General features: G+C 44.1%; 1 protein-coding gene and 1 long non-coding RNA gene across 3 annotated transcripts; both read right to left on the bottom strand.

Annotated features, from left to right (window-relative positions):
* Positions 1–5,416: 5,416 nt before the first annotated feature.
* Positions 5,417–8,418, bottom strand: COX17 (cytochrome c oxidase copper chaperone COX17). Its single transcript, XM_068958259.1, has 4 exons — positions 8,286–8,418; positions 8,038–8,177; positions 6,097–6,207; positions 5,417–5,536 (listed from the first exon to the last, which is right to left on the bottom strand). The coding sequence occupies exons 2-3, from the start codon at positions 8,154–8,156 to the stop codon at positions 6,123–6,125; spliced, it is 204 nt and encodes a 67-aa protein (XP_068814360.1). The 5' UTR covers positions 8,157–8,177; positions 8,286–8,418; the 3' UTR covers positions 5,417–5,536; positions 6,097–6,122.
* Positions 8,419–8,717: 299 nt separating this feature from the next.
* LOC138068868 (uncharacterized) lies at positions 8,718–23,506 on the bottom strand. Of its 2 annotated transcripts, none has more exons than XR_011143710.1 (4): positions 23,342–23,506; positions 21,968–22,144; positions 9,196–9,338; positions 8,718–8,937 (listed from the first exon to the last, which is right to left on the bottom strand). It is a non-coding gene; the product is annotated as an uncharacterized lncRNA (long non-coding RNA). The 2 variants fall into 2 exon arrangements; XR_011143709.1 differs by having other exon boundaries at positions 8,718–8,872.
* Positions 23,507–23,527: the final 21 nt, after the last annotated feature.

Raw genomic sequence — 23,527 nt, 5'->3', positions numbered from 1 at the left:
AGACCACGGGACACAAAGTAAAATTACACATGGGACCACACTTGTGAGTGTAAGGGACAAAGCTAAAGGAAATGAGCCCTTAGGACTCAACTGCGTCTGTCACGAAGACGACACTATCCTGCCTGAAAGTCTGAGAGCATAACACTTGAAAGTGTGCTTTGCTGGGAAATTCTCGTCAAGGGAGGAATCTCTTATCCCATGGACAACAGGTTCTGGAGGAGCTCCACTTTTATCCCATACACAGGAGAAAGGATACTGGGCAGGGATGGGAGACTTCGAGCAGGTCTTGTATTCCCATCTCTCTTAAAACAAAAACCAGTGATTCTGGTAGTGCTGAGAAACCCAGCCTGGGCTGGTGCTACTTAATGTTGGCAGAAAGTTAACTCCTTGGGAAATACAGTGTCACTTTTTTTTAATAGCTATTTAGAAACACCTTGGGTCTTCATTTAGCATGAAGAGAAAATCAAACATCTCTGTATCAGCTAACGTGGAATAAAGGTACAAGAAGGACCCACTGAGTTCAGTCCTCCACAGCCAGCCATAGAAAAGGCGTGCACAGGTGCACAGAACTGCCTCTCTACCAACTACTCCAAGGCTGCAGTACGTTTCCCAATCAATCCAGAAAGCTCTAATAAAAGACCTCAAAAAAAAAAAAAAAAAAGCAAATGCAATGCACCATACAGAGAGCAGGAGAAATAGGCCATCACTAACATCATAGGTTTTTGCTAGGCTCTTTTATTGTGAAAAGACAGAGAGAGGAGTGCTAGATAATGATGTTGGCAGTCAGCACCCACATTTCACCTCGATCCAAGGATCCAGCACATTCTCCTCAATTCTCACAGGGCCTGCCACAGAACAGCAAAGCACAGTAACTCCTCTCCTGCTTCTAGTAAAACGCCATCAGTCATAAAGGCAGAATCTGCCCAACTGCCTGGAAGTAGTTACATTTCAGGCATTGACGCAACCTGCGTGGTCCGTCAACAGTATGAAGTCAGCCTGCATGGGTCAGTGGAGTAGAGATAGGATTTCAAGACTGGTTGTGTTTCAGGATGAATTTGCAGCTGCCCTGCCTCACATACCATTCCATTGGCACCATTCACTTAAAGATAACACAATCAGCTCTTCTACCAATAGTGCTCCGGAATAGCACTATCTACTGAAAGAGGCTAAAGTAACATTTCAAGGCAACCATAAAAAAATTAGTCATGGCCTTGGATGATACAGCCTATCTCTGCAATGATTAGTCCATATGGAACACTGAATAGTACTACTCTAATAAAGAGCTTTGAAGGCTGTGCCATCTTGATAGATTGCCATATGGTAAAGAAATAACACAAATTAAAAGCTTTGTGAGTACAACTCAGTCAGAAGTATGCTTTCTGCTAAGGCTGCAATGAAAGCGGGAACCTTGTGTTCAGTGATCCCTCATTTAAGTGAGGGAATCACACCTATCACTCAAGCAGGACAAGCTGCAAGGGCTATGGGGAAATGGAGAACTACTTTATTTCTCTTGGTCTTCTCTGCAAAGAGGGAAGGACGATCTTATGCCCAAAGCACTACAATAAAAAGCTTGGGAGCAGAGTTCTACCTTTGTGATTTACTTGCTAGGTAGTCCCAACAATAATTTGTCTATATTTAGGTGTCTGGAAAGTCAATATTATCATGGAATCTCTTTCCAGGATAAGCTGACATTTAATATAAAAGGCTAACAAAGCACTATACCTGCACTGACGAAGGGGTTGTAATATCAAGATTGGGAACGCTTACCAGAAAGATAATTTACATAAGATATACAAGACAAAAAGCAAAGCACCTGAACTGTTGAATTACATTAAGGGAAGAATTCTGAAAAGCAAGTTGCAGTAAGGTTATTGCCAGATATGATCTGCTGCACCTGAATAAGAGGGTGCACCACTTCACAGCCCAGCCTCAGCATAGTTTGTAAAACGCCTTCCAGCTCTTCCTTTGCCTTCTTTCGGATCCCGTTTCTGCACACGGCCCCAGGTCATAGTTTCTCTCTCCTTTCTGTACTATCCAAAATCTTCTGAGGCAACAAAGAAGTGACAAAAAAACCTTACTAATTTCACTCCTCAGTTTGGGCAATCCTGAGCTATAAGATAGTCTGAAACACCACATTAACAACTCAGTAGGACAAAGAAAGTGTTTCATGTGATATCTTCCAGAACATGTCTTACCTAGAAAAGAACAGCAGTTATCAGTAACTGCAGTATTTAAGATTGCATGCAGTATATTCCAGAGTAGGATTTCCTGTTTATTAGCATTTTTAGTCGTGCCCTCTGATTCTTGATATTAGTGAGAGCACAGGACAAGGAGAAGGAGAGAGGAAGGCAGGAAGAGAATAAAATCATAACTCACACATATCAAAGCCTGCATTACTGAGGATAAGAGTGGAAAACCCAAAATGGTAATGTGCGTTGAGAGCCAAAGTTGTTGTGGTCACTTCAATTATATATCTGCATCAGTTCCTGTGGAGGTGTCTGGTAAGAAGTGACCTCTTGGGTATAGAAGCTTTAGCTGTAGTAAAGAATTCCTGAAGCACCTTTTGGTGATCTTGGCAGCTACCCAGGCATGTCTCAAGGTTATAAGCTTTAAAGATTAGCAAATTGTTCATGAGCAAGTAGACCAAAGAAAGGATCTGTAGCTGGTGGCACACGCCCACATGTTCCCAGGAGGGGGAGGCACCCTGGCCAGTTGGCAGCATATAGAAATGCACTGAGTGATCCACTACTCCTGGCCTTCAGATGTGCTGAATAATTCCTTTCACTGAGGAAGACAGACAGAAGGCTTTAATCCCACAGCAATAACAGCACAAAGCTCTCATTACAAACTATACAGCTTTTCTGCTCGGGCTGAAAGAGATGTTGGCAGAAAATGTCAACGCTTTTAAAAAGTAGATCACCAAGCACATATTAGAGATTAGTTTAGGTGGCCCCCTTTATTTATGGCAAGATTTGCAAAGGTTTGAACTACCAAGGCTCGGATCTTACTTTCTCCCTTGAGAGTACAGTGGCCACACAGACCCTTCTTCATGAGGTAGCACTTTCAGGTTTCCACACAGCAAAAATTCAAAGAGCTTTCTGAATTTTCTAGAAGAGAAGAGCTATCGTCACAACTTACCTAGGATTAGAATACATGCTTTCCATCCAGGGGGTTGCTGGGGTTCACCCGATATGAGTGTACATAAGCTAGCAGTGACTCAAGGGGAAGCCACATAAATATTAGAAGGGAAGATAGCAGGGCCAAAAACAATTTGGGCTCCAGAGAGCAAGTACGTAGAAAACACTTGAGCAGCTTTAAAAGGCTTCACTGGAAAAAAGACATATAGGTATTACAACAAAATGAGCCCATGAAGAGAAAAATTGACATTCCAAGCTCTTCAGCATTGAAATAGGCAGCATGTAAATAGTTATTCTACTGCATTAGTTTTACTCTAACTTAGCCATATGAACAATCTTTTCCATTTTTAAGTCTTTCTGTGAGGTTTCCCACTCTGCAAGTTTCGCACATATAATGAATTCTGCCAATGGCGCTTATATTAAGTTGTATTAAGTTGTACGCAATGACGCCATCCAGCAGCCGGCATAGTATTTGGCAAATGAATTTGCATACTTGGCATTAACCTGTATCCATGAGAACAGCCAGGTACTGAGAGATTATCAGTCCTAGATCCCACATTAGCTACATGGCTGGTTACTTTGTGCACCATCAGGAAGTCTGCAAGGTTATTATTGATATCAGAAGGTGAAAACTAGTGCAATAACCTGTGTTGAGGACGCTAAGATCTTGATGGCTTAGAGTCAAAGAGGGCATAATAAGACTCTTCCTTTCTGATTTGTTATACAGTGCATTACTGACATTTTTCCTGTTAGGAGAACTAAAAGTCAAAAACTTCACTTTAGGAAGGGAACTCTGCACAACTGTTACTTACACACTAGTAAATCCTGCCACAGAATATCTACTTGCTATTTCAAGTCCCATTAGATTTACAATGATTGGGAGAGGTCTAAAGCCTGCTCCAGACATGCTCACGGCCAGCCAGAAAGGGACAAAGATGACATCTACTGTCTTTAGGTGAACTACTGCTACATAGTTTGGTTGAGTTTCCCACTACTCATGCTTATCATGCCCTCACAGCTTCTTTGACCACTCTGTGCGAGACAGAGTCTGTCACCAGCTTCATCAGATAAGTAGTAATATGGAGCAAATAAAAAACACCACAGAATTAGGTCTTGAATTCACTCCACAGAAATTCTGTAGTAACAAATTAAGTCTCAGCAAGTAATCTGATTTGACTACAAGTTTCTTCTGTTGTAGTTTTAAAGTATGTAGCTGTCCAGTATTTCTTCAGTACCTGTTGCACACTGGTTATTGCAGCATCCCACTGATCATCCCTCTTCTAAAGTGTTTCTAAAATATCTGCCGTGACCTTACCTTCATATAGGGCTAGATGTCCCATTTCTTAGGCCTCTCGAATTTGTGTATAATTGCATAGAGACCCATTTTTTTCTTTTCTCAACCTCATTTAAATAACTCTCCGCTCTCATTTGACTATTGCCATCCTCTACCCTGCTCTTCACGACACAATTTCCAGTTTCACACGTACTGGATGTGCTGTCCCAAAGCCAGTGCTCTTCTGCCAGTTCTCTGAACATCCTCTTCAGTTCCAAAGTTCTGGTGCCAGCTGGTTCAACAATAAATGAACTAGTTCAGTCTCAGTTTCTAATCTCAAGGCAACAATAAATGCCAAGAGGGGTAAAGGGTCCTGCTCCCAACCAGCTACAATGGTCACAGCTGGTGACCTGTACCAACATACATCTCAATTCTTCCACTCCCCTTCCCTTGAAAAACCTACAGACTCAAGAACTTGAGCTTGGCATGGGAAGTTTTTAATTTTCCATCATAAAGTATAAAGCTTGAATCCTAGGGTCAAACTGTGCTATTAGAATAATTTCAGCTTTTGAATAAGGGAAAGTAAATCCAGCTTTGACACTAAGGAAACTTCCATTCGTAAGACTGTGGTTATTGTCACACAAATATAGTTACGCTCAAGTCACAAACAGCGCTACAAGCCTCAGCATGATCATGCTTTTTGATTGCAACAGTGTTACCAGCATGATTTCTCAATTTGCATCAGAGGGAAAACCCACTGAAGGCCCTTCTGTTCAACCACAAAGTAATTGCTGTTCTCATTTCATTGAGTAACGAAGCTTTTCTCATTTTCTCCTTTCTTGTAGCACACTGTTTGAATGAGGAGGATACTGTCATTTTTTTCTTAAAAAGAAACAAAGGTCAGGAAGACTGGTCATTTTTAGATTTTTATTAAGAGAAAAAATATATTTTCTATAGCAGCAGTCAAGAGCCAACAGTGGAAAAGCCAGAGACGTGATACACAGTCTATCATTAGAAATTCTTTATAAATAGATTCTTTGTTTATATTCGGTCCTCTGAAGCAACTTGCAGAAATAATTTAATATTTTTCAGCTTTCCAGAATACCAGTCACGCAACAGACATTACCTGGAAGAGAGGGGATAAACAGCTTCATAAACAGGGATTTCCAGTGGGTATCAAGGGACAGTGCAGCATCCTCTAGTCACTAAGGGTTATATACAAACAGTCTGCTCCTAGACAGGCTTCTAAAATTTTTTTCTGAATACCAGAAATATACCACGGTGAGACACACCTTTCCAATGAGGAAAAGAAAAGATTTCCTTCTCCCTCCTTTGTTTAGCTTTTGTGTTTAAAAAAAAAAAAAAAAAAAAAAAGACCACTGCCCTAACCATTAAAAATCTAAACTGAAGTCAGATCTCTTAAGCAATAACAGTGGCAGACCTATCCTTTATTTTTGAAGAGCTGCTCACAAAGACTGTTTAATCCTAGAAGGCTTCACCACTCTCACAAGGCCAGCAGTAGTTACTCCAGTGCCAATGAGGACTGCTTTCTCTTCTCCCTCTTAAGGAAGATGTCTTTGCCATCATTGACAGTACTATGGGTTTTCCAGTGGCATCTGCTCAGATGCCAGGGCACTTCAGAAGCAGAGATCCAGTAACGAGCACGTTGCTGAAGTCTATACTCACCACATTCACAGTCCTCTTCATCTTTCTCAGATCTTGAAGCCCAGAGCTCTCATGCACTCTTTGTGAGCTTCAATAAGGTGCCCACAGTTTTCTTCACCTTTCTCAATGATGCTGTAAACCAAAAGGTTTCCAAGGTTCAACAACAAAATGTTATTATTAGTCAAGGCACAGAGCTGACAAGCTGTTGGGGACAATTAAAAGAGCCTATTAGGCTCCAGAGATCGTCTTTTCCCCTCTTTTGTCCAGGGAAGCACTGTTTAGGAAAGGAGAATACTATCTCTAAAAGGTGCCCAAGCCTGGAGTGAAGCATTCTTAAAACTCTGATTAGATTCGTAAGAGAATTTCTTATAAACAGGCCTGTGTCTATTCTGAGCAAGTCTAGACTGGGATTTGTTATGTAACACGGGACTGTCACCTCACTTCATCCAGCACACTGATCTTGTCAACGGCAAGTTTCAAATCATTCTGTAGGGAAGGAACAAGACTTCTGCAGTAAAAGGCAAATGCAAAATAGCTTGACCAGTAAGTGAAGTTTTAGTCCACCTTCAGGCGGAATTCAGGGAATAATCTGAAGCAAAACATTGTCTAGCTACCATTTAAAAAAAAAAAAAAAGTTTATACCACATCAGGTAATTTTTGATGTTACTCATTTGTCCAAGTGTCTACTACATATTCAAATAGTGGTAAGAGTATATCATAGCTGGTGTACAGGATATACCACAAAAACAGTTTAGATTCGCTGTTTGATGGCTTGCAGAACACTTCCTGTCCCCTGCGGTGGGGACTCCATCACGCTGCAGCGGGCAGGTCACAGGTCTCCTCAACTCTAATCTATTAGGCTATTTTTACTCTCAAAAAAAGCTATCTAAGCGTGAACAACTAAAATACCTTTTTTCCTTCATCACTTAAGTCTTACCGTAGTAAGTCTGGTCAGAGGTGCTGGCTACTCAGGGCAACTCTGTCTGATCCATGGCTTCCATCCTACCACCCTTTTCTTAGAGGGCCCTGCCTTTTCTATCATGTAATTAGATGTCCACACTTCACTTTGACAAAAATAGTGTGTCTGCTATTATGTCACCTACTGGAAAACACCTGTACAACCTGTAAAGTAAACAAGGTAGGCAGTTTGGCCTCGTGACTAAAGTCATTTACTGTCATAGACAAAAGACCTCAATTACAGGGTGCAACTATGTGTTGATAGTGCATATTACGTTAACTAAGTCTATAGTTAAAAACACAGTGATATACATCATGGCCAATACTTGCACATTTATTTGTGAGAAACGCCACCCTCTGAGACCTAAGGAACATAGTATTTTGTTTTATTTAGAGAAGAATAGCCTTTACAATCAAATAAATAATAAAAAGAGAACGTTAGCACCCACAGATGCTCATCGCTGCAGCCAATCGAGGTTAGCGAAGAATTGCGAGCAGCATTAAAAGCTCATTTCTGATGCTGTTTTAAGCTAGGATCAGTACACCTTACACTCTTTATTTTTAATAATGCTTTAAAGATATTTCCTCCTCCTCCACACGCTCCTCCCTACCCCTCTCGGGCGTTTCAGCACCCTCAGCTGGCAGCGGGGAGAGGAGGGCTCGCAACAACCACTCCAGCACCCAGGGAGGGGTACAGATTCATAGCGGGTGGCAGCAACAGCAGCTGGGCGGGGAACCCACCGAAGCGGGCCCAGCGCGCAGGCCGGACGCGGGCGGCGGCCAGGTTACGGCCCCCGGCAAAGCCGTGCAGGGCCGCGCTGGCTCACCCGCATCCCCGGGAGCCTCAAGCAGGAGCTGGCGGCGGGAGAAGGAGAGGGAGGAGGAGAGGGGGGAGGAGGAGGAGGCGGGAAGGCCCCTCCGCACCTCCCCCACCCCCGCCCGGCCGGCTCGCGCGCGGGGCGGCGGTTGGGGCGAGGCAGGGCGAGGGCGGCCGCGCTGACTCACCAGGCGTCGCGGGCTTTCTTAGTCTCGGGGCAGGCGCAGCAGGGCTTCAGCGGCTTCTTCTCCGCCCCCGGCTCCCCCGCGCCCTGCGAGTCGCAGCTGGCGGCTGCAACCGTCGACATGGCGGGCGGCTCCTCGGCAGCCTGCGGACGGGAAAAGCCGTCAGCCGGGGGGGGGGGAGGGGGGGACGACACCGCTTCACGATGGAACCACCCGCACGGGCCAGCCCCGCCCCCCTCGCGCGCCGCTACCTGCTCCCCGGCACGAAAGCAGCACGGGATCACCGCACGCTTCGCGCTCCGCTTGCGCTTGGCGGAAGCCTTTTGGTTCCGGGTAACATTCCCCCCTTCGACACACACTGCCGGCTTGCGCGTGCGCGTAGGGCCCGAGGCATGCCGGGAGATGTAGTTCTGAACCACTCTGCCGTCATCCTCTCCCCCCTCGCCCCTGCCCGGCAGTCCTCGCAAGCGCGGGGCGGAGGAGGCTGCGCCCTGAGGCTCGTGCGCATGCGCAACTCCTGGCAGGGTTACAGCCCCCTCGGCGTTTCACCGAGGCGCCTCCCTGTGGCATCTGCGCTACCGGGACGAGGCCTGGGGTCCCCTGGGTCACCTATACCCTGGGTGGCAGGCTGCCGCGAAGGACGGAGACGGTGCCCATGTTCTCTGCCACACGCGTCCCTTTACCTGCTTCTCTGCGCCCGCAGGGGGTTTTCACCAGTGGGGAGAAAGCGAGAGCGAGCGCATCGAGAGGCTGCACCGTGCCACGTAGCACCCCAAGCAACGCCTTTGCACACCTCAGAAATTATCTTGCCCTCACATAGGAATGAAGCCACCGAGCGCTTGAAAAAAAATCACTTTGAGTCAGTGTAGGCAGGATTTTGTCAGGCAGCAAAGAACACTGGACCTTGAAAACAAAAAGCAGTGTTGTGCCTTCGGTAGGAATTGTGCTGGTCCACTGTTATCCCAAAGGAAGGATAGTTACAAAGCAAACGGATCCTGATCTTGTGATAATTTACCAACGTGCCATAAGAGTTATTCCCTAGGAATACTCATCCTTGATATTTACAAGCCAGAAAGAAAAGGAAAGGAGAAGCAAGCAGAAGGATGAAAACTGATGTACATCATCAATTGACAGAACTGGAAAAAGAACTCATATCTCTACCTTCAGGGGCCTGTCTCCTGTGACATGCTGCCTCTGGTCTTCAGTTTGCTTCCGCCCTCTCCCCCACCATGTATTTGCGGAAAACTCATATTGTCTTGGGATCGGTGCTTTCTCTCTCATCAGCGTGCCTTTCGGTCTGGCCTCTGCAGAAACACAAAGCAACCCTATTTCTTAAGGGATACTTATGCTACTGTAGCTCACACAGCTATTCTGTCCCACATTATCATTATGCGTCTGCTTTCTCTTTGTGCAATGCCTCCACTTGTTCAGCCGAACATCACAATGGTATCAAAGCTCCCTTTCCTGAAAGCTGTTCTGCACCATTCAGCTCTGCTGCAATCGTAACGAGAACAACGATTTAAACAGATTTCAATTCTCACAGGGCCAGGCACTAGAATCAAAAAGTTGCAGCCAGTTACCTAACGCCTGCCTTTCTCTCCTACTGGAGAAAATGGAAACTGGAGGGGAGCAAATATGGTCTCAAGTCTTTACAGAATGGTGCAGAGAAAGCTAGAACTCTGTGGAAGGAAAGAGGAGAATACGCCAGTGAGCAGGTTCACGTTTGGGAATAGCCATCAGGACTGGCAACATTTAATTTTGCTGTTTATAGTTAGGGGCCAGCCTGGCCTACTCCTGCCATGGGAAACATGGGAAAAGGCAAATAGCTGCTTTTCCTTCCCTTACCAAGAGCCACCATCCTGCTTATGCTGCCCCTGAGCAGACATCAGCAGCCAGTCTTGCTTTCCAGAGCTCTGCCATATACAAACTAGCAGGACTATTTTGCCACAGCCAGCATTCAGCTGTCGTAGGCAACTGCCTGCTACACCTGTGGCTGCAGTCAGCCCTGAGGATGATGATACCTGCAGTTGTATAGGCTGGCAGATATTGTAAAGCAAAGACACTCCCTGCACGGGTAACAGTGGGAAAGGCTGCATGTCAGCAGATGTGATACTGCTGAGGGCTTGGAAGGGGAAGAGAAGAATATGCCCACTGGGATGCAGCTGCTATGCCTTTTAATGGGATGAAGCAAGAGTCAAAAAAGAACTGGCAGCTTACAGCATCTATTAATACTATCTGTAGTTATAAGAATGCCAATAAGAATATTTGGAGGGACAGAAAGCCTAATATTTCAGGCCTCTAAATCATTTCTGACTAAAAGGATGAATCTTCCACCTGTTTTTTGGTCTACGATGAAGAGTAGTTAGCGGTAGCTACCATAAAATGTAACCTGCTCTCAGTCTCAGCAAAACTCAGGAGCAGGGAAATAAGCTGCTAGGGCTGTGAACACTCCAGTCAGATAAAAGACTGAAACAAGTCCTGCCAAATAAATGTCATGAAATATCAAGCACCTCACCCCACCCCTTTTTTTTCAAATACCCTCAGCAAGATAGATAGAATGATTTTTTATTGTCAGCCCTCACCCTTCCAATAAGCTAGGTCAAAAGTGAAATGATTCTCTCTTGAGAGATTTTGCTCTTGTTCTTCTCCGGAGCACCAAGGTGAATGCCAAGATCACCGACTCTTGCTAGCTGAATGAGTAAAAGACACGTGAGGAATTCTTCTCTCATCCTCTCATTCTTATAAAGAAAGAGAAGAGAAATATAGTCTAGCTCTTTTCCAGAGGGGCCAAGCTCATTTTCATCACATGGATAGGCTGGGAGGCTGTCCCATTTTCAGAGCTGAAACACCTCTGTGGCACTCCTGTCAGTGCAGCTCCTTGAATCACAGGCTCCTGTGGATCTTGCCTGTGCATTGCCATCCCACCTCTAAACTGGTGCCGTGAAACACTCACTCACCTTATCAGCCACCTGTTTAGTTATCCATCAATCTGAGATCAGCAGCCTGTCCCAAACTATTCCTTTTTGTCTGGTAAAACTGTTCAAGTTCATCTATGCCCCCATATAACCCTATGTTATTGTGTTAATTTTTTAAGCATGTTTTCCTTTCAAACTAACTTGTTTGGCCTTTTCTTTCTAGAGCTTTATCCACTTCTTCAGGGCTTGGAGTTCATGACAGCAACACAAACTCTGAGGGAAAGCCTGTGGTAAAAAACCTCAAAGGGGTTTTCCAAGTCAGCAAGTGAGGAGTATCTCACATCTTTTACTAGAAGAAGAGTTTGAATGAGCCTGATTTGGCCTGTAGAAATCAGGAAAAGCCCAAACCAAACACACTGTATACTCTTGTTGGAGTTGCAGGAGAATAAAAGGGAGGAGGGTGCAACTTAGTCTGCTGCATTCTGTGCGCAAAGGTATAGCCTTGGGAGACTAAACATCCCTGCAAGCAGCACTCCATTTTAACTCTAGCAGCTTCCCAAATAGATTAAGGAGGCGCACAGTTATTTTTGCCATGCCTGTGTGGTTACGGTTTATAACATAATCACCGTGGAAGAAGGCATCACTCACTTGGGGGTGGGGGTGCATAGAGGGGAGGGAGAAAGAAGGGAACTGCCATTAAGCACAGTCATACTTAAAGCACTTTCATACTGATTGCACTTTGGAGTACAGTGCAGAGAGGAGACGCATAAGTGCAGAGAGGAGACGCATAGCCTTTTTTCTTCTGACATTACCTTGCACATAACAGATGTGTTCTCAACTGGGTGCTTTTTTTCCCCCTTTATCCTCTGCCTGCTGAATCAAAGAGCATACATCAGAATGAACATACTCATCTACAACTCAAAGAGGAATGGTTGAGGGCAGGCTACTGAGTTGAGATTGCTGGAAAATTGTCAGATCCAGTACCCACGAAAGGAAGTACAGTGAAAATAGCAGAGACTCTGAAAGAGATAATGAATAAAGAGCATCTCCAGTCTACCACATCACTAGGCAGCCTGGTGCCACTTTGCGAGTACCAGGAATACAGGGAGCGCTGCACATTTACAGCTCTGGGCTTAGATAAATAATGGGTAAAGTAGGGGAGAGACTGTCCAATTTCCACGGGGTTATGAATTATTTTCCCTGTACAGCCTTTCTTCAGAATTAAACAACATATAGCAGAGACCCATCATGTGTAAGCATCATACTAGCACTGCAGTCTATGCCTTTGGCTTCTTGTATCTTCAGTGTCAACCCACTTCACAAAAGGCTGAGCACAGTCACTCCCATGAACACGTCCCTGAAGCTTCATGGTTATCTAAAAAAAACCCAACTTGTCTGTTAGAAAGTTTCAAGCAGCTAGACTTTTCAAGGAACCTCAAAAATACACTTACATTCATCGTTACCGTTTTCTAGGGTAAGCCCCTACTGACATCATTTGAAAGTAGCAGTCTGGGGTAGTCTGGGGTTTTCCAGATTTCTCACACTTCTGATATACACGCTATATAAGTGAATTTAGCTGTGGAAAATCTGAGTGGTGAAACAGATGTGAAGGTATTTTGGTATCTTCCGCATACTGTCTATTCTTGAAACCACTAACCCTTCACTACCCTGAAAAAAAAAAAAAAAAAAGAAACCTGTTCAGTATTAGTCTAGAGAAATATTTTTGTCTTAGCATAAACATGAGACAGCCACTGTCAACAGCAGTCCAGTCGACCATACACTGTGTTTGCTTGTTGAAAAAGGTGCCTATGTTTTGGTCAACACTTAGATACTCATGCTAAGGAAAAAGGACACCAGATATCTATGAGTAAGATGACTGGTCAGGGCCCTGTTGCCTGTCACATTAACTGCCCAGGTACAAGACAGGTTTTCTCTCTGTGAGAAGAGCTGCAGATTTGCAGCTGCCAAATACTATCTGCTCAGTAGTGTGACCTGAGAGAGCATAAATGCTGGGATAGGAGGAGCTTTGCTCTAATCTTGTACAACAGAAGAGGCTGTAAGGTGATTAATTAGAGCTCCTCAAAGTTTCAAACTCCATCTTTAGGTGAAAGCAAGTGGCTCCGTGGGCTAACATCACTTCAAAAAAAGGAAGTGCCAGTCTCCCTTCCCAGGCTGAAGAGGAAAAGCCCATTGTTTCAGGACAAAGGCATGACATTTGTTTGTAGACATTCTGCACCACAGCACTGAACCATTCTGTCCTGCGAGATCATCAGGAAAGACTAAGGAGAGAGGATGTACCTCCTTCAATTCTGCAAAACAAGTCCTTAAAGAAACAACAGTAGAATCAAAATTACTTTTAAAGCATTTCTGCCTGTTTTGAATGCCCTATGAGCTAGTACTACAACAGATCATCTCTTGCCAGAAATACAGCCAAATCTTCAGACTGTCAAAGGCCAGAGACAGAAGGTAGTTTGCAGACTACAGTCACTTTCCACTTTAGAAACAGAACTGCTATCTCTGACATTGTGGGACTCAGCCAACAGTGTTCCAGGGATGTGGAACTCTCATGCTGAGGTCGGGACTCTGTGGCCAATCCCTCCACAGTAAAGAAGACAGTAATCTCTGTACAACAACAGGCAGAGCAGAAAACTTTTGTCCAGATCAAAATTTGCAGCAAAACTAATTTCAAGCATTGTCACCATGACTTCAGCTAAGAAATCAGGTTTGTTTATAATACAGGTGAGACACTGTTTCGAGTAATGTATGACTTTTCCAGTGAAATCTGGATGTCTGTGCAGAAAAGAAATGGACATCAGTGCTTCCTTTTGCACAAACTTAGAAGACCTTAATGTCTTTCTCACATTTTTTCTGCACTTCTCCACAGATTGTGCTAAGATTATGACTACCATCGCTTTCATGTCTTTTCTTTTCACTGCCTGCTGAAAGCATATCCAGAGGTATTAGTAAAGATTATGAATTTGCCACGCAACACTGCAAAAGCCAGATCAGCAAATTCAGTATGCAATCTCCCTGGTTACACCACAAAAGAAGGAAGCTGGGATTTTGTGCTCAGCCCCAAAGTAACTCGCCTGTTAAACATGCATTTGAAGCAAGAACAACTGAGTTTGTGGCAATATGGCAGCTTTTCCACATTGCAGATGTGCAGCAGCTGATACTGGATGTGCATTCCAGGCATGCTGAAGCTTAGTTCAGTGCATGCTGGGGTGGCTGCTCAGCCGGTCCCCTTCATGGAGGGAATACCCATGCAAATCCATACATTCTGGGATAACCCATTGCACAGATCGGTGGGAAGGAAGAGCCAGTTGTTTGCACGCAAAGATGTTATACCTAAAAAATGTTATACCCACACAACAAAAGAGCATGGTTGCAGAAGACAAGCATATGTTGTCTTACAGCCTCCATGCTTAGTAACTGATGAAATCCTAAGAACATCACTAGTCCTCCAAAAGACATGAATCTGCAAAGACCTGTCTATCTACTGTGGTCAGACTCCTGGCTTTCAGTTAAAAATCAAAAAACACAAATGCCCAGCTTTTAAAAGCAGTTAGGAGTGAACAAGATACACGTTAGTCACCCAGGGGGAAGATCTGCTATCCTCAGATTTTTTTTTTCCTCTGCTCAGGTTTTGTAACTGCAGAGTTAACCAAGACAGCTGGCTATATAGTTCTTCCCAAACAGGAAACCTCTTTTATTCTTACTTCTCATGATTTGAAAGAGTAAGACTTTTCAAACTTCTGCGTAACTCCTACACAAGTGTCAGAACTGATCTGAATGTGATCCCAAGCAGTCAGACAGCTGATCCACTGTTAATATATAGCACCATGCATAGATGATCTCTGACTAGTCACCATACAGAAGGTAAATGCTGCCTTATAAGCACAAGGCTGTGCTTATATGTTACAGGAAATCTCTTTCAGGACCCCAGTTCACTTGCCTATGTATTGAGGAAAAATGACGCGCTGTAGTTCCATTAAATAGTCCATAATACCAACCTTCAACCTTGATCAGTTCTGCTGCAAACCAGGCAGTGCTACTGAACAACACTGATCAACGGTGTTCACCTGTCTGTCAACAGAGAAGCAGTGACACACCAGCTCAGCTTCTTTTCCACTGCACACGTTGCAGCTCTCCTTTTTTTCTGCTAAGAGTTGCTGCCATTAACAATTTTATTCTGCCTAGTGGTGTGCCATTTTGATGTCAGTGTCAATAGCAAATCTGGCTTGTTTCAATCTACTCCTGTCTGTCTTGGTGATGTTTTATGAAACGTGAAGCTCCACTACAGCAAATAGTTTAACAATCATGACAAACTGCAGGAGCTAAATGGAAGCCTGGAAGGAATCATTAGTATGTACAGATAGAAGAATCATTCCATTTCTGAGATGTTACTGATTGCAGCTGCATTCTTGCATGCACTTAAGTCCCAGCATCTCACGCCTCTTAAATACTGCATCAAGACATATGCTGTATACCTCTGCAAGCTGCTTGTCAAGAGCACGCATCATTACAAGTCTTCCGCATCCATTTAGACCCCCCACAGCTCTTACTCACTGGGTGAAGTTATAAAATGATGTAGGAAATGTAGTCCCTCTTAAGCCATGGTTTTCACTTCAGTGGAGAAGCTAGATTTCAACTTTAAACACTTGACTCTCTTGCACTCGTCTCCTTCTGCTCTTGTCAGTCCAGGAGAAGATTTTTTTAACTGTGTCTAATGAGCATTATTGCCACTTTCTAAACTAGGCTTTCAGGAACCAAATTCCCACCAAAAGTCAACCAAACTTGATTATCAAGTGCGTAAGGTTCAGATTTTAAGAAGCATTAAGGCATCTCCACATGCAGGTCAAGGAATTCTCAAAAGAGCCTATCCACACTGTCAGTTGCCTATAACACCATTATTTAGTTGGAGTACAATTATTTTTGTACAAATGACATGACAGCAGAAGTCATCTACAGGGCAGAAAAAAATCTTCTAAACCTTCAGCTCCAGCTCATATCCTAACTATTTTGCCTTGGTTTTCAATACCAGCATCCTGTGCAGTATAGTCTCCAACTACTGAGCGCCTATTGGGTTTGTACTCACTCTGTGTAATAAACTAAATTTCACTGAACACATCCTGCTCGGACTGGCGCATCCTGAACTTCAGCTAATTCTGTCCCTCATTTAAAATCCAGCATGGGTTCTTCTAGATTTGATTTTTTCAAAGGGAGGTCATCCAAAGACTTAATCAGGATCAAAGGGGAGAAGTTTCCAGATCACTATGCTAGAGGCTGAGTTCCTATCATACTCTCACAGTTGGTCTGTCAAGACAACAATGTGCTACATCCTGCAGCGTGTTCTGTTTATTCGCCACCGTTTGCAGTTGTTATACTCATGACAAAGTTGGTCTTAAAGCAAACGGAATCATACATTTAAACTTTGCTAGTCCTTTCTTAACACACTGGATCAGCAGGTCCAAGCAGCAGCCTGCACGGCACGTTTGGCCCAAGAGGAAAATACTACTGGGCCATCGGAAAAATAAAAGCAAAATTTTTCAGCCGTTGTTGTTTATGTGGCAGTGGACAAATTCTATGAAAGAGTACTGCTCACACATGAGGAGAAAAAGATCTGGAAGTAGGTCTCTTGCTCTGCTTGGACATAGTCTGGTACATTGGATCTGTAAGCTGTCACAGCTGCCCTCTTATGGGCTGTAAAAACAGGGTCCCTCAAGCTGGGGTCTAACTGGAAAGGCCATACGAGTCAGGAGGGTTCAAAGAAGTGAATTTAATGTGTTTGGAAATGACATGCAAAATCAAATCCCTCACAGCCTGGGGAGAGTGTTTTAAGATATATGTAAGTGCAAAGTGGGAAGGGCTACGGAGACACTCAGGAAGACAGAGGGGAGAGAAACGAGAATTTGTAAGATGTGGAAAAAACCCAGGCTTCACTTTCTTATACAAAGGAAGTGCTACTTACGCATCCTTCTCCAACCCTTGAAAGGGCTCTGCTCAGCCCCCACCCTATTCCAGGGTATTTCTTCCCATGAGCTGAGGGTCCAGCCACTGCTGTCTCACCCTCGTATTTCTGGTAGGCCCTCCCCTGTGCCCTTGGATGTGTGACAGCCCTCAGCCTATCTCAGTCCTCTAGATGGCAACTATAAGGATGATCAGCAAAGCTGGTTTTTGGAAAGTTTTAATAGAGAGGATTAAGATCATGTTACACTAGTTGTCTGAGGGGAAATAAGTGTTATTTATGGAAGAGTTATGCTGTATTTATAATTACAACCTGACATGGGGTTCCATAACACTTCTATCCAGCCATGTAATTTCCATGAAAAGAGTGGCTAAAAAGGTCACTGAAAATGAAGAGTCCTAGGGCTGCCAATACCTCATGTGTTTGTGCAGGCACAAACATTCACTCCTTGGAAAAGTCTTCCCTACTTGGAAGCCAGACTCGACCAGGAACCTTGGCAAACAATAGGAGGAAGAGCAAGCATAGATGAAATGCTGCAGAGGTCAGCAGTATACTCCATCTCATAGTTTTCGACATGTCAGACAAATATATACCGCATGTCTGTGCATCTGCTGAATTGTTAAGCTGCCCTGAACTAATGTAGGGTTCAGAACAAACTATCCATCAAGCAGCCAGTGAAAATCTAGCTATTGAGTTCCTGAGCTTTTCTTTTGCTTACGGTAACAACTTTTGCTGAAGGAGAAAACCTCCTCTCTACAGCCCTTGACATTCTTAGAAAGTAACCACTCTCAGTCATGCTTGACCCCTACCTAGGCTGGGGAAAGGAAGAGCCAGGTGGCCTAAGACGATCGCCCAGGCCAGGCCAGGCTGGTCTTTGCTGCTGACAGCACCCTCTCTGCACCCGTGCAGCCTGAACAGCAATCACTGGTCAAGTATTAGGAAGATCAGTACTTCAGTACGGCCTCTCCTCAGGCCTGGCTGAGTAAAATAGGGAGATCCACATTTATCCCATCCAAACTATTAACAGGCTTCAATCTGTCTTTGGGATTGCCCTTTTACAGAAAGAACTGTTCTCTCTCAGCTTAGCATGGTGCTGACAGGAAGCTTCTTGCTTCACCAGAGCAAGTCAGTGGCACCTGGAATCCTTCCACTAGCTCAAATAGCCCATATCCCTCCTAAGGCTCCTTCTAGTTACAGCTGCCTCTTGCTTCCCTTCCCTTCCTCCCTGCGCTTGCACACCCTTTTCCAAGTCAGTGGGTTTGATCTCTTCCCCACACTCCTACAGACAGCTTCCAGCAAATGCAGTAGTTGATTTTTTTTTTTTTACTTTTCAAAATGCAGAAAGAGATGATAGGGCTGGAGCCAATCCTTCATAAAAAGCAGATATGGAGCTGGAACACCTCCTATCACACCCCAGCTGTATGCACATCCCTCATCTAGGTCTCTAGGAAGCAAGGAGTAGTTGGATTGCTCTGAAGACACATGTTCTCCTCAAGTCATACTAAGGCAGAAATATGGCGTGAAATCCTGTCTGTTAAGTCACTATAATATTCCCCTTCCACCAGTTCCAGGAAATTGGTGTTCCTTGGGCTCTGAGGATTGTTCTCTTGCCTTCTGTGCTCTGACTAGCACGTAGCATCTCCTCTATGGATTGACCAAGGAGAGGCAAGGAAGAGAGGGGACCTAAGGTTTAATTTCAAAATGAAACATTTTAATGCATTGTAACTTGAAAGCTGCAAGCTAACATGTTGGCATTGCCATTTGTTTCCCTCAATATTGTATGGGAAGGCTGAGAACACTACACAGCTCTAGGAATTCATTAGTTCCCTAAGGAATTCGACCCAAGACCCTCTTGCTACTGAGGCCAGACAAGATTCTTGACTTCAGCCCAGCAGATCAGCCAAACGTCTGCTTCAGTCTTTCCCTGATCACTGAGGATCTGACCCAGAACTCATCCAAGTGAAAGGAGGTTTAAGAATGCCTAACTACTTTGCTGAACTTGGGTTTTTGTCATAAACCTGCCTAAGAGCTGAAAATGTCCTTAATTCTCCCTTTTCCTCTCTCGCTTTTTTTTTGTTGTTGTTGTTGTAATCAAAATCATTACAGGACTCTTTCAGCAGGCTTTAGAGCGAATCCTTTAACTGTGATCACAAAGTACTGCTGCTTTGTTTTCTTTGAGCTTTGACTTTTGAGGTTATCCTCATTTGCAGATCGCTTTTAGCATAGGAAACCAGCCAACAGTCACGCTAAGAAAAGAAAAGTAAGAAAATAGAAGGTCTCCTGTGAAGAGTTTCATCTCTGTCTCTTTTCCATTTCAGTAGTTCTGTCTTAAGATGCCTGTCTTAGCAGAGTTCTTAGTAGAAACAGCACAAAGAAACCAAAGACCTCACCTTGGCAAAGCTACATTTACCGTAATTGGTACTCTAAGGCCATTTCTACAAAAGACGTCACAAGTTATAAGTGAAGGGTTCCACAATGTCTTACTAATAGCCAAAAGCCAGCACAGAGGCAAGGCCTAGAGCCACAAAACAACAGGTATTTCACAGTATCTAATTTATTTAAGCAGATGCTCATGTATTCACAGACTTTCACCTCCTGTGTATTTAGATGGGGAGTGGACGTATAAACACATCACAGCACGTGTTATTACACTCCCAACAGGAGAAGAGAGGTCAGATTACCAGTACCTGCTTCTCTCATCTTTCTGAGAACTACCTCTCTTGACTGCCTGAAACAGTGACAATGTCTTCCTCATCCTCCTTTATCATTCTCCCTCACCATCTCTTCTGACTGGTTGGCATGAAGGCCCCCTTCTCCTGGATAAAAACCTAGCAACCGTACTGACTGCAACCCTCTTTCTATATCACACACCTAGAAAGAGATGCTTACTGTATGCAGTTAGTAAACCATGTGGAGATCAGACTGGGAGTGAAAATTGGTGCTTACATTGGAGGGGTCCAAGGGCCAAATTCATTTCGAGTATTTTCACATTTAACAGAAGGGCTGAACTGGTGCCATGCACATTAGAGACTATGAGGGATCATGCACGGAGAAACTGTGACATCCTGTGGCAAGACAGGGAAACAGCAGTCCAGTATAACGGTTAATGATTTTAAATGAACGATTTGAATCCTCGGCATTTCCTGACACCAAAACTTCAATAGTGCTGTTAATGGCACAACTCTGTTGCTTGCAACTTACTTCTTTTGTTTTTAATAGTCTAGAAAAAAGCGCCACTAAGCATCACACACACACAGCACCACACACCATGCTGTCACTTGGCAAACGATAACAAACGCATTGCAGAAGAGGACGATCTACATAATGAGCTTAAAGCCAGATGGATGACATGTTGCCAGGGGTTTCACAGATGCTTGTGGACTGCCAGGGAATAGTCACATTCAAGAAAGCTGGTTCCATCCCAAGTTTTGGAGGGAAGAAGGAACTCAACTAGACAGACTCATCATCTGTTCAGCTTGACTTCTTTGCCTTCTCTCCCCCATCCTGACTTTCCACACCTTTCACCACTTTTTCAGCTCCTCATTTCAGTCTCCCATTTTCTTGTCCCGACAATTCCAGTTCACCCCTACTGGCTCTGCACTTTGCCTCTCCTTCCTTCCCCTGCACCCTGGTTCCCTACTACCGCGCTCTCCTCCTTACCTACTCAGTTTTCACGGCTCTGCCACCCTATTCTCACCTCTAACACCACGATTTGTTGTCCAATATATTTTCTTTCTGCCTAGCTACTGTTCTGCTCTGAACTAACACCTATTCCTACCCTCCTTGTCTAAATTTTTCCCTTCTCTTTGTTTGATTTTACAGTTCAAACAGATTAGCAAATTATCACAACGTAACAAGTCCATCAACAGAGTAGCAGTAATTCCACTCACAGCAAATTACACCACCTTATCTCAAGGTTAACGTGAACTAAAATGCATTTAGCTCAGCCTCTTTCATGGGCAGCTAAACTAGTGCACTTTCCCACCCATTTGTAACATGCTAAGCACTGGTGCAGAGTCAGTCCCTGCAATCAGCCAATGCAGAGTAACTCACAAAGCTGTAGACAGTTTATTCATTTATCTGAACTCTTGGAGTCCCCTCAGAGTTAAGCAGCTGTAAGAAACCAACTGATAGACAGGCTCCCAACTCAGCTACATAGTCTTGCTCTAGAAAAGGTATTACTAGAAGAAAAAAAACCCATGCTTAGGCTCCCAGCCTTAAGGAGAAAGAGGTGATCCCATCAGCGAGGCTGTCTGGAGATTTTAGCTAAGAAACAGACAACTCTTTTTTGATTGCTTACAACTTGGTCACTTTCAACTCATTTTCACCAGAGGGACAGGATGTGTCCTTGACATAGACACAGACCTGCCAGATAAGCTTTGAGCCCCTTTGCCAAAAAGCTGTTCACAGACAAGATTGTGAGAGTTTACGGTCTGGCGTCAGACATCTTCTCCCAGCCAGCCTTTCATTGTTTTGGGATCCTTTGTTTGGAAATGGCTGATCTGCATTAAAAACAGAGAGAGGGACCTTGGCTAGATTTCACCCTAGTTGCACAAAAGGAAGACTGTGAGGAAAGATCCTCAAGATATTCAAAAAGATACCAATAATCAGCACATCTTTGAATACTCTCAGGCTGTTCACTGTCCATATCTGTAATTCATAGATATTTCTCGGAAACATTAGTTAAAAATAAACAATATTTCCCCCACCTCTCCCATAATCTAATCTAAGCAAGTTCCATGAACCTGAACCTTGAGCTTTTTAGCTCAGCCACATATAACTGCCACCTCCCTTGAGTTGCCACTAGAGTTCAGGCAGCTACGCACTGATCTGAAAACTAATCTTTTATTTTCTGACAGGTTAGTTTTCAGCCACAGCAGTCTCCTGACCCAGATTGCCACACAATCTTCCAGCTGCCAGCACCAACAGGTCACAGGCAGTGGGGCAAGGCAACTCATGGAGAACGAAGAGGAAGGTGAAGCTATCTCTTTTGGCAGCATCTTGCACTTAGATCAACGTAAATTAGTTAAAGGTAGTAGTGGAACTCTACCTTTCTGATCTTCCACGGAGTACTCATCTATTAAGCCATGTCCTGGGATTATGCACTCCTCTGTCACGTATTCCCAGCACTGTTCTATCGTTCTTCTTCTGCCTAGTTTCCATCCAGTCCTTCCCTCATCAGAAAAACGCAAGTCCAGGCCACCTGTATCGAGTCTTCCCTGAAAACCTCAAGGGGAAAAAAAATGAGAAGGTAGAGCTGACAGAGAATCATTTTTTGGGGGCCAACATACAGTTTATACTCCTCATCACATTGAGGCATGTGTCCAGCATGGAAATCTTCAGCATGGAAATGTAAAGTTATAATTGAATGAGATACACAAAGGAAAACAGAGTTTGATCACAGGCAATGTTGGGCAACTCTGGTAAAAAGTGGAGTTCCCAACCAATAACTGCAGTTAAGTTACCACTTGCTTGCAAGTTCTTTATTAAAACGAGAATCACTACAGCCACTACAGCTCCACAGGGTTTCTGTAGAGCATGGAACTGTTGTGAAAAGTAGTATCCAACAGAGGTCAGACAGCAACAGAGCTGTGACAGCATTTTTTGTTTAAGACTATCGTATCTGCGGCTTCACTTGACACGTTTTGATCAGCTAACCTGAGAAATACATACTTGCTCCAAACAAGGGTCAGGCCTTTAATAAAAAATGCAAACCAGTCCTCAAAGTTGAATTAAACGCCTACACGTAAATTCCCTGAGCCAAGGAATTTGGAACCACGGTGCTAATGTTTCTGTCCTGTGATGAAGCGCTGAGGGACCACAATTTTACTTCAGACATACCCAGCTTTAAATAATCCTTCGGAATAAATAGTTTCACACACCAATTAACAAACTCAAGGTACCTACTTTAAGACCATAGGCAAAGGAGGTGGCCCTTTTGCAATTCTACTGCTTTTTGTGTCCTAACAGTGTCGTCTCAGCAACATTGCTTCCCCCAAGACTGACAGGAGTGGCCCACAGCAAAGAGAATTTTTCCAAGCTCGCTCCTCAGAGAAGACGGCGGCCTCCTTTTTTAAAAACAGTGCTGCAGCTTAGTAATAGTGTAATGTTTGTGATCCTTTGTGTGGGTCTCTTCAAATGCTTTATAAATGCAAAAATACCTGTAGCCTCCCTGTGAGGTAGACAGCAAACCTAGTCACATCATCTAATGGCAGCGGAAGTCTTAAGTAGGAAGCAGCAGAGCCGCAAATAAGAATATCTGGCCTCAAATCCAGCATACCCCCAAGTGTAATCACCAAACCACTGTTTCTTAGGCACATCGGGCCAGGATCCAGGGGAACGGCAGAGCGGAGTTAACAACAATTTCTGCAAAATCTGTCGAAAAGCAAAAGCAAAAAAAAAAAAAAAAGTCTAGCCCCCTCACCTCTCTTCTCGGGCAGTTCCTATCCTTCCTAAAACACGTACAAATCACTTATATGCCTGCTTCGTGATACAGCCCACTATATGAGTTTTTCTTGTTTTTCGAGCCTCAGCCACCAGCCAAGGCAGAGACAGCCGACACCCTCACAAGATGGCGGAAAGGCGCCGCAACTCCCCCCCCCCGCCCTAA

The sequence above is a fragment of the Struthio camelus genome, chromosome 1 (assembly GCF_040807025.1).
Source record: "Struthio camelus isolate bStrCam1 chromosome 1, bStrCam1.hap1, whole genome shotgun sequence".
Taxonomy (NCBI): Eukaryota; Metazoa; Chordata; class Aves; order Struthioniformes; family Struthionidae; genus Struthio; species Struthio camelus.
Note: the sequence above shows the minus strand (reverse complement) of the source record. Positions and strands in the feature narration are given on the sequence as shown.